Source organism: Caretta caretta, chromosome 9 (genome assembly GCF_965140235.1).
Source record: "Caretta caretta isolate rCarCar2 chromosome 9, rCarCar1.hap1, whole genome shotgun sequence".
In the NCBI taxonomy this organism is placed as follows: Eukaryota; Metazoa; Chordata; order Testudines; family Cheloniidae; genus Caretta; species Caretta caretta.
In genome coordinates, this window is record NC_134214.1 from 39,669,543 (window position 1) to 39,686,243 (window position 16,701).

General features: G+C 42.3%; 1 protein-coding gene across 1 annotated transcript in view; it reads right to left on the reverse strand.

The window, feature by feature from the left end:
- PXYLP1 (2-phosphoxylose phosphatase 1) overlaps positions 1 to 16,701 on the reverse strand; it is a 103,230-nt gene that overhangs the window by 64,640 nt on the left and 21,889 nt on the right. The window contains exon 2 of the mRNA XM_048864417.2: positions 5,409 to 5,540. Within this exon, the coding sequence (XP_048720374.1) occupies positions 5,409 to 5,487 (79 nt within the window). The 5' untranslated portion in view covers positions 5,488 to 5,540. The remainder of the gene's footprint in view (positions 1 to 5,408; positions 5,541 to 16,701) is intronic.

Sequence of the window (16,701 nt, forward strand, 5' to 3'; positions counted from 1 at the left end):
TTTTGTTTGTTTAAAACCTGCTGCCTATTAATTTCATAGGCTGACCCCTGGTTCTTGTGTCATATGAAAGAGTAAATAACATTTCCTTATTCACTTTCTCCACACCAGTCAAGATTTTATAGACCTCTATCATAACACCTCTTAGTCTTCTCTTTTCCACGCTGAAAGTCCCAGTCTTTTTTAATCTCTCCTCATACGAAGGCTGTTTCATATCCTAATCATTTTTGTTGCCCTTCTCTGTACCTTTTCCATTTCTAATATATATGTTTTGAGATGGGGCGACCAGATCTGCATGCAGTATTCAAGATATACATAGATACCTAGATATTAATGTCAGAAGGGACCATTATGATCATCTAGTCTGACCTCCTGCACAATGCAGGCCACAGAATCTCACCCACCCACTCCTGAAATAAACCTCTCACCTATGTCTGAGCTTACTGAAGTCCTCAAATCATGGTTTGAAGACTTCAAGGAGCAGAGAATCCTCCAGCAAGTGACCCATGCCCCATGCTACAGAGGAAGGCGAAAAACCTCCAGGGCCTCTTCCAATCTGCCCTGGAGGAAAATTCCTTCCCGACCCCAAATATGGCGATCAGCTGAACCCTGAGCATATGGGCAAGATTCACCAGCCAGATACCCAGGAAAGAAAAGGATATGGCCTTACCATGGATTTATATAGAGGCAATATGACATTTTCCTAATGGTTCTTAACAGTGTTAGCTTTTTGATTGACTGCTGTACATTGAGCAGATATTTTAAAAGAACTATCTACAATGATTCCAAGAGCTCACTCCTGAGCAGTAACAACTAATTTAGACCCCATTATTTTGTATGTATACAGAAGAACTACAGAGCTACAAACACCACTGGTCTGACCCAATATGGCCATTCTTATGTTCAAAAGGAGTGCAATGAAGTTAGGTGAAACACTGCCTTATGGTGGCCTGTTGGGACTAGTAACAAATGCCACTTCACCTCGATTGGTCCCTTGAAATGTGTTAACAACTTATGATAAACAATCTGTTCCACCTTACATTCAGCAGTGACATTAAGTTTCCCAGACCTGGAGAAGAGTGCTGTCTAAGCTTGAAAGCTTGTCTCTCTCACCAAACAGAAGTTGGTCCAATAAAAGATATTACCTCACCTATCTTGTCCCACTAATACACCATTTAGTAATAGATTCACAGATTTATATTAGTATGAAGCATTCATTTCCACTCTTAACATTTCATGAGATATCTGGCTTCAAATGCATCTCTGGCTCCTCTAACTTATCGTGGTTTGGGTATTTTTCCAGGTCTAAATATTCTAAGTCCCAGTCCACTGTAATTACCACTCCATGATTTGAAACCAAAACATAAGGAAATGAAATTAAATTTGCTTAAGACAGCTTGGAAAAACAAAGTTTGGAAACTAAGTTTTGCAGTCTAATAAAACAGAAAATGAGCATGTTACACTCAGATGAAAAAGCATTATATCTAAAATATATCAAACCTGAAAGAGATTATTTTACAACCATTTTGCATAAAAGTGGGAACCAAGCATACTGTGAGGAACATATCTCTTCTAAAGGTGATGGTGAGCTATGTTTCACTGACATCATAAGAGACACTGTACTGTATGAAGTAATATTAGAATAACTGATGAATTTTTGAGGGAGGAAGCCTGAAAGAGGATTTATTGCAACAAGACAATGACCAAAACAAGCATCAAAATGAACACAAGTCTTTGGAGGGGGGGACCTGAATGACACAAACTTAAGTATTTCATGCCATAATCACAGTAATCTGATTTGAACACAACAGAAATAATTTAGGTGTAATGAAAAAAAATTAAGAAAAGCTATAATACCAAAGAAAATGAAGCAGCATCCCAGGACTGCATAGTGGACAACTGCAAGGAGCTGTGTTAAGCTATTATGAAGCATGTAAGTAACATTTCAAAGAGACTTCAGTGTGTAATAAAAGAGAAGATGGATACATACACTAACTAGAATGACTGAAAAAAATCCCTCTTCCTGATTTACCTAGTCCATGGTAATTTACCGTCCACTGATTTACCTAGTCCACAGTAATTTATGGCTCATGGGGGCTTGACACTTTTGAATCCTCGCTCCCCATTATAAAGTCTTCTGCTGTGTGTCATGGAATACTGGGTAAGATAAACGTTCCTTTCAAAACATTTGATCACTGTGAATTTAAGTTTCTTATACGGGAGATCATTTTCCTGGTGATAGTGACTTGCTTGCTGAGCGAGTGGGCCTCAGGCTTGGTCCACTCTATGAAATTAGGTCGACGTAAGGTCAGCTTACGTCAACCTAATTATGTCAGTGTACACACTACAGCTTTGCTCCTGCCGACGTAAGTGCCCTACTACACTGACATAACAACTCCACCTCCACGACAGGCACAGAGCTTATGTCTATGTAGTTAGGGCGACAGAGTGTCTGTGTAGACACTGGTCATTTACATGGAGTTGTTGGTGTCATTCTTGTCAATTTCAAGGCTCCATTCTGGAGCCACAAAATTGACAAGAAAGTCAGACTGTCACTGCAGGGTGGGTGGGGGAGAGCTCTAACTAGAGCCTTGGTGCTGCCTGGAGGCTACCAGCTCCCTAATGGGAGCCCGGGAGCTGCCTAGACTCTGGGCACGGAGCTCCCCGCTGGGAGCCCGGGGGGACAGCCAGGGTCTCAGCAGCAGGGAGCCGAGAGCCAGAGGACGGGGGAGTGCAGCCCTGCGCCTATGGGGGTGCCCAGGTTCTCAGCCCCACACATTGCCCCTCTTAAGTTGGTGGAAGCACTCCTAGTGCTTCTACCGCACCACCCACAGAAGGAGGGCAGTGTCTACATGAACCACTGCAGTAATCGCTGAGGTGGTTGTAAGTTGACCTAACATAGGTCAACTTAAGTTTCTAGCGTAGACATGCCCTCAGACTTTAGTACCTGACTGACTGTATATCAAATCTGAAAAAGATAAATTGGTACTACAGACTCATTTAAGATTCCTCTCCAAGCTTTTCTTGGAGTTCCACCTTAAGGAGAACAACATCCTGCCAACATTTTTTCCAAGCTGCATGATCATCCGAGCCAGGCCTTTCTTGACACACTCAATGTGAACAGGTCCTTGAAGCAGAATCTGGAGCTGACAAAAGATCTTAGGAACTCCACCCAACTTTCTGTTTGACACCGATTTGTTAGGCACTGCTGTTACCATGAGGACCATGTTTAAATAGACTTCCAGTTGCATTTCCTCTTGTTATCTGGCTGGCCTGAAGCTAAAAGGCCACCTTCATCAAAGGCAAGGCTGCCACTTCCACAAGCTTACTAAGAATTCTTGCTTAGATTTAACCTCTCTGTACTCCAGAATATTTCCATGATAAAGGGAGCTCACCTCTCCCATCTCCAAAAAAGTCCTGTTTGTTTCAGAAATGTCATTTCTTTTAATTTTGGCTAAACCTTTCAGCTACTTGAAGCTGTTATTTGTTTCAATATTGGCAGCTTATCTGATTGAGTTTTAGTCCGTTTGGTACCTGCTGGATGGTCTTTTAGTCCTCTTTATATAAAAACTGATTTTATTCCACTGTCAGTGCCACCCTTGATTGCTGCAGCCTACTTTCCTTTTGAAACATCCTTCTGTCTTCTTACTCTCCAGGTGTTGTGCGAAAATGGTTTCTTTAAAGAAGTGAAAATTACTTACCTGCCTTTTTGAAGACATTTCACAGGATTCTCACTCACCTACACACATCCTCTCTGAGTAAGGATTCTTCTTTATGGGGTATCTATTTTTGGTATCACACTCATTTTTACATTTGAGGTAATATTTTTCTGTCTCACATTTTAACTGGCCTCTCTCTAGGACTATCACCTCCCACATAGAAAATTAAGGCAGAGGCACATATAGCCGTAAGGCATGGCATGCAGCAGACCTTCAGTGTGCCTGGCTCACGTCCTACCCAATAAGGGCAAATTCTCTAAGAGGATTTTTTTTTTTTTTTTGGTGAGCCATAGGTTTTTGGATTACATTTTGCAGAAGAGTAGTTAATGCAAAAATGCAGTGTGAAAACTCTGTGCCTGAAAAACCAGTTAAATATTATTCAAGATATGATACATTTTAAATGCAAGGTACAGTAGAGCCTCAGAGTTATGAACTGACCAGTCAACCACACACACACACACATCATTTGGAACTGGAAGTACGCAACCAAACAGCAGCAGAGACCAAAAAAAAAGCAAATACTGTACAGTACCGTGTTAAACATAGATCACTAAAAAAATAAAGTTTAAAAAAAGATTTGACAAGGGAAGGAAACAGTTTCTGTGCACATTTCATTTAAATTAAGATGGTTAAAAGCAGCATTTTTCTTTTGCATAGTAAAGTTTCAAAGCTGTATTAAGTCAATGTTCAGTTGTAAACTTCTGAAAGAACAGCCATAACGTTTTGTTCAACGTTATGAACATTTCAGAGTTATGAACAACCTCCATTCCTGAAGTGTTCGTAACTCTGAGGTTCTACTATACATCTTTATAGGTGTTATTTTGGCTGCTAAACAGAGCACATTTTACTCCATGGATGTGAAAGAAAGAAAGAATTACAATGAAAATTTGATAAAATTAAATACAAGGGCTGAAGAGTTCAAGTATTTCCTAACTAAACTACACACATCCAGTGTAGGAGAAGACATTTCCCTAAATTCTGTCTATACTTTTCTTCTTACCTTCAGTCAACACCTATTTATTTTTGTTCATAATAGTAGAAAGATTAGGTTTGTGCATAGGCCTCACCTTCACTAGGAAATTTCATTTGTAAAGCTGATTTTTGAGTTAGCTGACACAGTGCTGCCTGGAGACAAGGACAAGTCATGCTTAGACTGTATCTGCTAGTTTTGGGTAAACCTTACTGGAACTACCCATGACTAGCTGACAGAACATGAAACATGGATTTGCCTTTTTCTACATCAATCAGTCGCTTGTGGTGAGCATTGTGTCAGCTAACTCAATTGTCAAAAGTTTTGTTAAAACTCGGTTAAATTTCCTTGTGCAGATAAGACGAAAGAAGGGAAGAGTCTCAGCGCTCAGTACTGTCAGAGCAATACACTGGATTCTGTCTTGCTTGCTCCAATATAAAACAAATCAATGTTTTTACTTACATCAGCTTTGCATAACTTGATCTTTTGTCAAATTGTCCTGATTTTATAATATAGTGTGCAATGTACCATTTCACTATTTTTATTCTTAAATTATTTTACCTTCTAAAAGGAAATTTAAAAGAAAAAAATATGTACATTTATATAAAAAACACAAATGCTTAAGAAAGGACACAAAAGGCTTTTTTTAAAGGAAAAAACCTAACACATTTGGCTACACTATGGGCATATTGTACGCAAAAACAAAAGGAGGTTTTACTTACAGAATTGTAGGCTGAGGCTCAAAAAGGCTAATAAGGCTGCCAAAGCCAGCAAGATCAGAAAACGATTTCGGAAAAGCATTATTAGTCGTTCTGCTTTCTCTTCATGGTTTCATCTCCATACATGAACACTTCCTGTGAACGAAACAGACAAGCGTATATTTAACAAGTGGAAGCTTACAGCTACCCTGAAATAAATCCAAGTATAATTTTGGTAGGAGTACAAGAGAGACATGAGGTTATTTCTTGTATGCAAGTTTCAGAGATGCAGAACCTGGATCAAGATACAGGTTTCAGAGCAACAGCCATGTTAGTCTGTATTCGCAAAAAGAAAAGGAGTACTTGTGGCACCTTAGAGACTAATCAATTTATTTGAGCATGAGCTTTCGTGAGCGACAGCTCACTTCATCGGATGCATACTGTGGAAAATACAGAAGATGTTTTATACACACAAACCATGAAAAAATGGGTGTTTATCACTACAAAAGGTTTTCTCTCCCCCCACCCCACTCTCCTGCTGGTAATAGAACGCTTCAAGTCTCTTCCTTGCCTCTCAGGCCAGTGTATCAAACTGAGCAAATTTTGCAACAAAGTAATTTTTTTCTCTCCAGTCTCTAACAATTATCTTGTAGCGCCAGGGCCAGCCCTAGACATTTTGGTACCCTATGCAGTGCCCCCGCAGGGGGTTGGTGGCCCCAGGACTCTGCGGGGGGGCTGGCTTGGGGGCCAGAGGGGAAACCTCCCCCCAGCACAAGCCGGTGGAGCGGAGAGGGTTGTGGCCGGGTCACTCCACTTCCTGATGCCCAGTGAATGCACCCCACACTCACGGGGTGGTTGAAAGTGAAGTGACCAAGCCCCAACCCGCTCCGCTCTGCTCCTTTGGCTCGGGACTTGGAGGGCAAAGGGGAACCGCCCTCCACCACTCATCAGCGGCGCAGAGCAGGCTAGGGCTGGGTCGCTCCATTTCCCGCTGCCCGGTGAGTGCAGGGCACCCTGACCCCTGCTGCAGTCCCCCGGGACATTGCTCAGGGGAAGGGGTGGAGCAGGGGCGGGGCTGGTGTGGAGCAGGGGTGGGAAGAGGTGGGGCTGGGGTGGAGCAGGGGCGGGGGCCATGGGGAAGAGGCAGAGCAGGGGCAGAGGCAGCTTTCCTGGGTGGCTCAGCTGGTTGGGGGATCGGGCTGGCCGCTGGAGCAGCACGCAGCTGTGTAGGGCACCAGGAAAATTGGGGCAATTTGGTGCCCCAAGTTTCCTCATGCCCTACACAGCTGTGTACTTTGCATATGGGTAAGGACAGCCCTGTGTAGCGCTCTGCTATTTTGAGGGCTGGTTCCCAGTCTTAACAACTCTAAAATTCCTTTAATTAAAGCAGTCTCTCCCTACCCTCCTGAAAAATACAGGTCAGGAAACCAACATACTTGCCTAATGACTCCTAAAAGCAACCCTTATTTACCTTGCCAGGAATGTTCTAACTATCGTATACTCTGTATCTGAACTGTTAAAGAGACAGGTTAAGAATTACTCCCTCTAGGGGACAGCACTATTGTTAAATAAATTATAGGAATCTTAGGTTAGAGAATAAAGATTCAGAGGAGGAGTTACGACTAGAGCTGTGCGTAAAACAGAAATTCTAGTTATGACAATTGACTTTCTTGTGTTGACTGCAAGATGCAGGAATTTCGTTGGTCTTGAAAGAAATATTTTGTGATTCCCCATCTCCTTTGATTTGAGGTCTGTTTACAGCAGCACAAAAGTCCATGGGGGTTCCCAATCTCAAAAGTGTCAGATTATTATTTTCACAGATTAAGGAGAAAATCCTTGAAAACACTCTTCAGAGTCATGAAACAGTGAATTTACTATATATTAGTAAATTCTTTCTACTGGTTCCTGTCTTGATCTGTTAAGTCAGAGCAAAATTTATGGACCTGTATGCAGCATTCCCTAAGAGCTGTGATGAATGTATGAGACAAAGATGTTCATCTATATCAAGGCAGCACTGGTTCTGTCCTGATGGGCCTTTTAATCTTTGTGTATCATTTTCAAAGCAGCACCACTGTAGCCCTCTGGGTTGTTTCTTGGGTGTCAAACAGTGTTAAAGGCAACTTAACCAATCAAACCGGCAAAAGGAAAGAAACACAAGGGCAACATCAAGAAGATTACATAATTACTCAATGGGGCTAGCACACAGCACGATGGAACATATATTTATGAGGAGATAAATCAAGAGAATGAAAAAGTAGATGTCTAGTCCGGAATGGAGGAGCCCATTTATTAATTAGAACTTACACTGGGGTGCATGATACTGGTGCACAAGAAATCTGCACTGTTTACCTGAGGCCTTCTGGGTGGAATTCAAAGTGCTGGTATTCACCTTTAAAGTCCTAAATGGGCCACATTTCTGGAGCGACCACCTCTTCCCTCAAATCATTATTCCCACAGCAGTAGTCAGTGAATGTGCAGAAAGGGGATGGACTGGTGGCAGGGGTTACCAGCTTGGAAATGCACTTCCCCACTTAGACCCCCAGAGCCTTGATTTGTTAAACTTTTAGACACACTGAAAAGCTTATAATTTCCCTTGAGATTAGGACAGGATAGGGTATTTGTTAACATGGTATAATTAGACTGTGGGGATGAATTAACTACCTCTAAAAATTTTAATCTAACAGTAGATTTAAGCAGTCTCATGTAATTTTGATTATTATGAGCTTTAAGTATTGTAATGGGGACCTGTGCTTTTCTGGTCATAATTAATCAGATTTCTCAGTACATAAAGCTAGGAGGTATAAGTCTTTGCAAGACTGTATCTCTCTCTCTGTCTCAAAGGATACTGACTGTATTGGGAGAACTGGCTTTCCATTTTGTTATACTAATTTCCAAGAGACTATAAAGAACTGAGGGTTCTGAGAAACTAGAAACCAATGCCTGTTGCTATACTTTTTCAAAATGCCACCAGTGCCATAGTTGGTATGGGAACACAGTCAGAAATGCATGGCAGAAATGAGACAGTATAAGTGGGAAGGAAGGCAGGCCTGTAGTTTAAAGGGCCCTTTTAACTTTCCAGAATAGCAGCTCTCACTGTAACTAGTGTAATCTCTTAACGAGAGGTGTGCCAGCCCACTGACTGATGCTAAACTGAGCTGTGAAGGCGAAAAAAGTGAGACATACGGATGGATGATTACAAACCACCAGGAGAGAAAGAAGCAGCTAAGTTAAACAGATGGAAGGACAGAAGGAAAACTATAGGAAAAGCAAAATTAAACGTACAGGGGAGGAAAAGGTAAAATATATGAGGAAGAAAAATCTCAAGAATTAATACCAAACTCCCTCACCTCAATATCATTAGTGAATAATATTGGTATATAATGCAATATGCCACAAAAAGTGGAGAGACAGAAGCGTAGAGAAAGTACGGAGAACAGATGCCTTACATTAGCCGGGATATTTATGGAAGATGTTTAATTAGCTTAAACTTTCATTCTTCTTGCAATTAAGATTTAATGTTTAGACTAAGTAGTTCAGAAATTGTAAATAAGAAAGCAAGATTCTTTTTTTAAATTATACATGTTTTGGCATGCTAACGAATTATAATCATTATGTTATGATTGATTTGTGACAGTCCCTGTAGAGTAACTGTGTTCAATAAATGGTCTGCCAATGAAATTCGTTATCAGCTCTCACTTGATATCAAGTATCATGGGATCAGATGCACATATACAGTACTGTGAAATGAAACAACAGGTTTAAAATACTGACAGGTGTGGTATTCAAGAGAAAAACAGCACTAAGACTGCAAACATTAAGTAGAAGCAAATACAATCAATAAGAATAGATGTTGGTTATAGTGGCTGGACATTCAACTGGCAACTTTGAGAAGTATATGCTAATTGAGTAGTACATAAAAAGAGGGATCTTAGAAAGTGTAAACTAAGGGCAGGAAAATTAATTCCCCCCAAAAACCAAAACCCCTCCATGTGATCAAAAAAAGATGAGGAGAAGAACACACAGTCAATGTGCTTTTGGTGTTAGGCCTTGTCTACACTACAAAATTAAGCTGACCTAAGTTAAGTCGATGTACAGCCACCAGAGTAATTCCTGCAGTGCTTCATGTCCACACTATGCCCCCGTTGGTCATGCGCATCCTCACCAGGAGCACTTCCACAGACTTAACTGTCTGGGGCACTGACAGCTGGAGCCCCTCCACCATGGGGTTAACAGCCGGAGCTGTTGGCCCTTGGGAAAGGGGGGCTCCAGCTGTGAGCCTCACATGGGGCTGACAGCGCGGGCTGTCGGCCCCAGGGTGGGGAGGCAACAGCTGTGAGCCCTGCACAGGGCTGACAGCCAACAGGCAATGTAGGTAATGCAATGTCTACATCAGTGGTGGGCAACCTGTGGCCCGTCAGGATAATCTGCTGGCAGGTCACAAGACAGTGTTTACATTGACCGTCTACAGGCATGGCCACCTGCAACTCCCAAGGGCAGCCGTTTGCTGTTCCCGGTCAATGGGAGCTGCGGGAAGTGGTGCGGACTGCAGGAACATGCTGAGCACCACTTCCCCCAGCTTCCATTGGCCAGGAACGGTGAACCTCAGCCAATGGGAGCTGCAGGCGGCTATGCCTGTGGACAGTCAATGTAAACACAGTTTTGGGGCCCAACAGCAAATTACCCTGACAGGCCACGCGTTGCCCATCACTGGTCTACACAGACACTGTGTCACCCTAACTACATTTATCTAACCACCACGCCTTTTGCCGAGGTGGAGTTATTAGGTCGATGTAGTGGGAGACTTGCATTGGTGGGAGCAACATTGTAATGTACACACTTACAGATTGAGGTCGACGTAGGCTGCCTTATGTGGACCTAACTCTGTGGTGTAGACCAAGCCTTAGAAATACACTGTTACAGAATTAGAGATATTGCTGCAGAATTAAAGCTCACAGTATTACAGAGCAGCTGCTGTTTGGATGACATTTGGAGTATATTGATCTTTATTTACTTGATGGGTGGTTCAGAGTGCAGGTCATGTCCTAGCCTCACTGTCTCCACCTGAAAGCTCTCAGTACCGGAAGGCCAATTTTATCACCAACAATTGACATAACATTGGCTCTATTTGTTGGCTCATGATCCTCCAGGCTTTGACACTCTTGTTCTAAAAGATGAATAAATACTGTACTGCTAGAAACGCAGTCCACACTCAGCATTCTCAGCACTGGCATTCTATCAGCAGGTTAATAAATTGGTATAAATCACAGCATTTATTGCACATAACTGATGATATAGATATTCAGCTCAAGACATAATGTTAGTCTGGATAAAGAAATTCTGCTGAACCACAAACTTCATTCAGACATTATTAATTGTAAGACATACAAAATCAACCTAGAATTTAAAAATGAATGATGTAATACCTCCTATAACCAAATGTAGCTAATAATTAAAAGAAAAGCTATTCGGACACCTAATACAGTATATGTCCTTGCTATATGATTTTTTTTATTTTCCTCCCTTTTAAATTGTGTCCAATATTTATTATAACAAATCACAAAGGCAGAAGATTACTGATCTAGTTTAAAGTATCCCCACTGTCACCTACTCAAGCACAAAGATTTCAGTATGTACTCACTTGAGCTGTGCAACTTCTTGCATATTCACTCAAGGCTGAAAAAAAGGTACTGTTATTAACAGACAGGAGAGAGGGAGTCAGGAGACCTGGGATCCATTCCTGCCTCTACCAGGCTTCTTCTGGGTTCTTGGGCTGGTCAAGGCTTCTTTCTACATCAGTTTCCTCAACTGCAGAAGTGGATACCTACTTGACAGAAACGTTGTATGACTGAATTTGTGAATGCTTACAAATCACTGCAAGGTCTTCTCAGGTTTATGTAAGAAAGGTGGTTTTTATTAGTATTTCACACAATGTACTGAAAATATATCCATACCACCAAGGACTTTAAAAGTTCTTGAGAAATTAGACTTGTCCAACCCCTCCAAAATAATCATTACCTTTCTGTACATCTGTGCCACTTGACTAATAACATTACCTCTAAATTAGTTGCATCCATCTAGGACGTAAACCTACCATCTTACTTAGCGTGTAAGCACATTATTTCACTGAATCACCATGACAGCTGAATGAATTTACTTGATTAAAATAGCATGTATCCATAATAATCAATACTACTCTTCAAAGTCTGCTTCCATACAATTACTATACTTATCTCGTATGCCAGATCCAGCAACGTCACAACAAAATGACAGAAACTGCTAAGATACAAGCGAGTGACAGTGGTCATTATGAAATGGAGAAGGAAACAGTCACAGTTGTAAGGAAGAAAGCTTCAAAGTCTATAACTGAATGATTGCCAAAGACAGACAAAATAACCATACTGTGCTATCAGGCTCTGCAGTAGCAAGACCAGTCTGGAAATTGAGGCGAGACGGCCTGGAAACAAAAAAAAGATACGGGCTGGTGCAGGGTGACATTCATGCATTAATTTGGGGAAGTTATTGAAGAATTTAGGCCGCCCACTGACTAGTCCCATATCCACTACTGACAGTTCTCTCTATTTGAGAGCTTTCAATTGCTTTTGATCTGTCTTGTATCCTTTCATTGCATAGTAAGGATTTTTTTTCCTGCATGCAAGAAAGCCTTGTTTTGAAGGTAACTGAACAGAAAGTGATAGCAGCAGATGTGATTATGAAAATTTTTGTTCTATTTTCAGTTTCTATATTCAGACTTGAATTGTTAGAAGTACTGTACTTTTGAAGGGTCTATTTTAAAGAAGGAAAAGAACACTGAGTGAAGATCTTTGAAATCAAATATATAAAACTGCATACAGTAAGCGTCTCTCTCTAACAGAACACAGATACCTTATTAATGCCTCACAAACAGGACCAAATTCAGAAAGTTATATAGTAGCTTACGTGATTCTATTTCGGTGAGTGAGGGAGGATAAATGCTTCTTCACTTAGTGAAATACCTACAAGAAGAAATCTGTGATTCCCCACTTCTTTTTGGCTAGGCAGACCACATTAGTGTTATCTACATTCATCAGGACATCTTTGGGTAGCACCAAAACAACTCCAGTTTAAGGTCCTAAAAAAGATGTCCAATTATAAGAAGGGCGCTGACTGTGACACTGCACCACATATTCATCACAGTGGTATCACTATGATATGATTATGACATTGTTATGGTGCATCTTGTACAAAATGTGTCATGTGAGGTATCTATGAAAAGCAATGATTTGCTGAATATGATTAACCTATGTGTGCGCATGTATAATTTTTGTATCTGAAGTTATGAATATTAATTATGTACCTGTATTTCAAATGTGTTTACTCTGGGTAACACCCACAACTAGTCTTTCAGGTACAACAATGAAGAAGCTAGACTGTTTTTGCTGATGACCATCAGCACTGACAGTGGACCATGGAAGAGCTTAGCCTTCCTGTGAACACTTCAGACAGCCTATGGATAATGGCTGCTATGACTCAGCAAAGCATGCAAAGCTATGTGACCAGATCACATGACACTGAACTCTATTTTGGTACCTGTATTCTTCCACAAACTGGGCTGGGAACTTAGCTTGAAACAAAGGGTTCCTGCCATAGGGAGATGCTATATAAGGTGGGGAGTAACAGCATGATTGGTCTTCACTCCCCCACAACTCAACACCTGAAAGAACATCTGGAAGACAAAGGACTTGGAACGGGGGAGGGGGACCCAAACTGCAAGGCAGATGCAGCTTGTGCCTCAAGAATCTGTAAGCCTGCTTGTATCATCAGACAGGGTGAGATGTGGCTGATACAAATCCTATCTAGTATGTTAGGTTTAGTTTGCAGTTTTGTTTACTTACTAGGTAATCTGCTTTGATCTGTTTGCTATCACTTATAATCACTTAAAATCTATCTTTCTGTAGTTAAACTTATTTTATGTTTTACCTTAACCAGTGTTTTCTGAATGAAATGTCTGGGAAAATCTCAGCTTGGTAAACAAAAGCTATCGCATATCTTCACCACATCAAGGAGGGAGTGGGGTGGTGAATCCCACTGCAGTGCAAGATGGTATAATTCTGGGTTTATACTCCAGTAAGGATGCAAGGCTGGGGAGCTGGGGAATTGGCTGGTGCTCTGTTGTAAATCAGTAAGTGGCTTAGGTAGAGCACTCAGATAACTGAGCTGGGTGTGTGGTGCCACCTGCTCTCATGTTGGGTGATAACAGGGCCTTGAGAGGCTGGCTGGTACACCAGCCAAGCATGTGGGAAAGCCCAACCCAGCTGAAGCATTAGGGGGCAGAGTGGTTCCCACTGCCTCCCAGACTGCACCCCAGGGATGACAACCCATCACACTGACTACTAAGCAGTATTCTTTTTAACTACTAATACCCATTAGTCTGTTGTGCATTCAGATCTCAGCAAAGATGACCAGCAGACATCTTTCCTTACACACAAAATAAAGGTAAAGGGAGGACTCATGAAGTATATAAAATAAGGGATGTTGGCAGCTCGTAGGTGGGGTAGCCCAAAACGTTTTCTTTACCCTTTGACTTTGTCCAGGGACACATTCCTACAGAGGATAGGGAATAACAGTTGTATTCACGTGGATATGGCCAGATTCATCATTGCTCAAGTAAGGCAGCAAAGAAAGAAAGAGTGACACTGAGCAGAAATGATTCAGAAGACACCAAAGGTGTTGACAGCTTTGACGGGTCACTGCTGCACTTAATTAAGTAAATGCTAACTCCCCCCCACTCCACCTCCCTCCTTCCCCTCCCCTTCCCCCTCCCCTTCCCCCTCCCCTCCCCGATATCAACCACAGCTGGTGTCCTTTCAATATTCCACTGGAACTTCAGCATCTTAAAGTGGATACACTATTCCTGGTACATCAGGCAATACTGCAGGTGCACTTTGACTGACATCCCAGGAACATCATGCAGCAACAAAACAATTAGCCTTAATATTGTTAATCTCAACTATGAATGATCCTTATCCTCATGCAGAGAGGATTATACAATCAATCTCATATCTCTTCATTGGTTCTCTTAAACAATGCCGAGCAGTTCACTTTAAATAAAATAATTCTCCATTCACAACAGGTTGTTCCACTTCCTAGACATATATTTTCCTCATGTAAGACAATCTGCCCATCACTGTATAAAATTATACCCACTTGCCTCACTCAACTTATCCTATCCTCCTTTGTGAAAAGCAGAAGGCTTCGAAATTGACTTGGCTCTACTGAAGAGTCTGTCAAACTAACCAACACAATCTCTCATCTCTTTAAATCAATTATATGGAATCCAGAAAAGTTATACAAAAAATGAGCTTTTTTTTCCCTAACACTCATTATTCTGACTAAGTCGTAAAGCTCCAGCTATTTCAAAGGTTTCTGTTTGTTGCAAAGTATCCAGAAGCCTCTGCAAGTCCTTTGAAGAGTAAAACTCATCAATGTGGCAAGGCAAGCAGCTCCAGCCTCGGCCAAAACAGTCGGAATAGCGTTAAGAGAGCAGGAGCAGACATCTTAAAAGAAACAAAATGTGAGAAAAGGATCTGGGCTGAGAGTAGCTCCAGGAATTAAATTTCAATTGACTTCTTCTCAAACAGGGTTGCCAACTTTCTAATTCCAGAAAACCGAACACCCTTGCCCCACCCACTGCCTCGCCTCTTCCCCAGGCCCCACGCCCCCTTCCCGAGGCCTGCCCCCCGTTCACTCCATCCTTCCTCCCCTCCATCGCTTGCTCTCCTCCACCCCCGCTCACATGCTCATTTTCGCTGCAAGGCCCAAACAGACGTATTTATTGTTTTGACAGATATAATATACTAATTTCAGGTTTTATTTGTTACAGGATGCTAGAGCTGGCAGCAAAATAGTCAAAAAGGTTAGTAGTTTTTTTTTAAATGAAATCTCACGAAGGTTTTCATGATTCTCTCCCTCTCCTCTTCCCATTTTTTCTAAGCAGCTCCATGTTTTTTTGTTCACTCAAGTTATTGTAATTTTATGTGTGGAATTAGGACCACACATTATCACAGCTACAGTGGGTCCATTAAAGGCCCACTACTGAAGCCCAAATACAAATCCATAGAGCACAACCACAGAAATGCACACCTGTCCATATACCTATATAAATAAATCTGTGGCAACTGACTCCCACACCTACATGCAGATACACACGTGTATTCATGTATACACGTCTAGCATGTACTAACACACATACTTCCACATTATTTATTATTACAATTGTTTAGTGCCTAGAGACCCCAACTAAGATCAGGGCTCCAGGGTGGTAGGTGCTGGACATTCACATAAAAAGAGAGAGTCTGCCACAAAGTTTATAATGTAGCGTCTAGGTGGGGAGAAATGTATGATACATTGGCCCTTCTGCAATTACTAGTCACCAACATTCACTTTTTAAGAAATAATACATTTCTTTTAGAGTTCCCTTCTCTTTTAAAGACTTGTTATGAACTTAATTCACATATTTTAGGTCATCAATTTTTTTGTGCGCAAGCCAGCAAAAGGAATAAAAGCCAAAGAGTTAGGCTGCAAATTTTATTCACACAGACATATACACATGCAGCAATACACGCACCTCCCTACACAAAGGCACACAGTCTCTTACACACATACAATGCATGCATGTACACACTTGCCTACACAGAGACACCCACCCGGGAAGGGAGGAGGGTGGGCTGGAGGGGAAAAGATGGGGTGGGGTGAAGGAGAGAAGATGGGGAAGGAAAGAGGACAAGGACAAGGACAAGAGCAGGGTGGGAGCGAGAGGGGGCAGTGAAAGAGAGAAAAGGAGGTGTGAGGGGGTATGTGGGGTGGACGGGGATGCAGAAGTCTACAGGTGCATGAGGATGTGGGGGGCACAGGGCTCTATAGGGACCTAATGGAGTGCAGCAATGTATGGAGGTGCAGGGCTGTGGGAGGTGAGGGACACAGGGGTGGTGGCTCTGGGAGGTGGAGAGGATGCATGGGAGAGCGCTGTAAGGGGTACAGACCTGGGATGGGACAGAGGAAGGATGCAGTGAGCAGGATTGGGGTGTAGGGGGGGTTGGAATGGGATGCAATGAGGGGGGTACAGGGGGTGGGACAGGGAGGGATGCAGTGAGGGGGATAGGGTGCGGGGGATGGGGGTGTAGCCCCATTCCCAGCACCTGGAGACGAGGATACATACCTCCAACTCCTGGGTGCCAGCAACAGGGCGACACAGTGCGGTTCGCCACAGGACACACGCTGCTGCTCGAGCCTAGCCACACGAGGAGCCTGAGAAGAGTGCCGGGAGAGGCACGCACCCCGC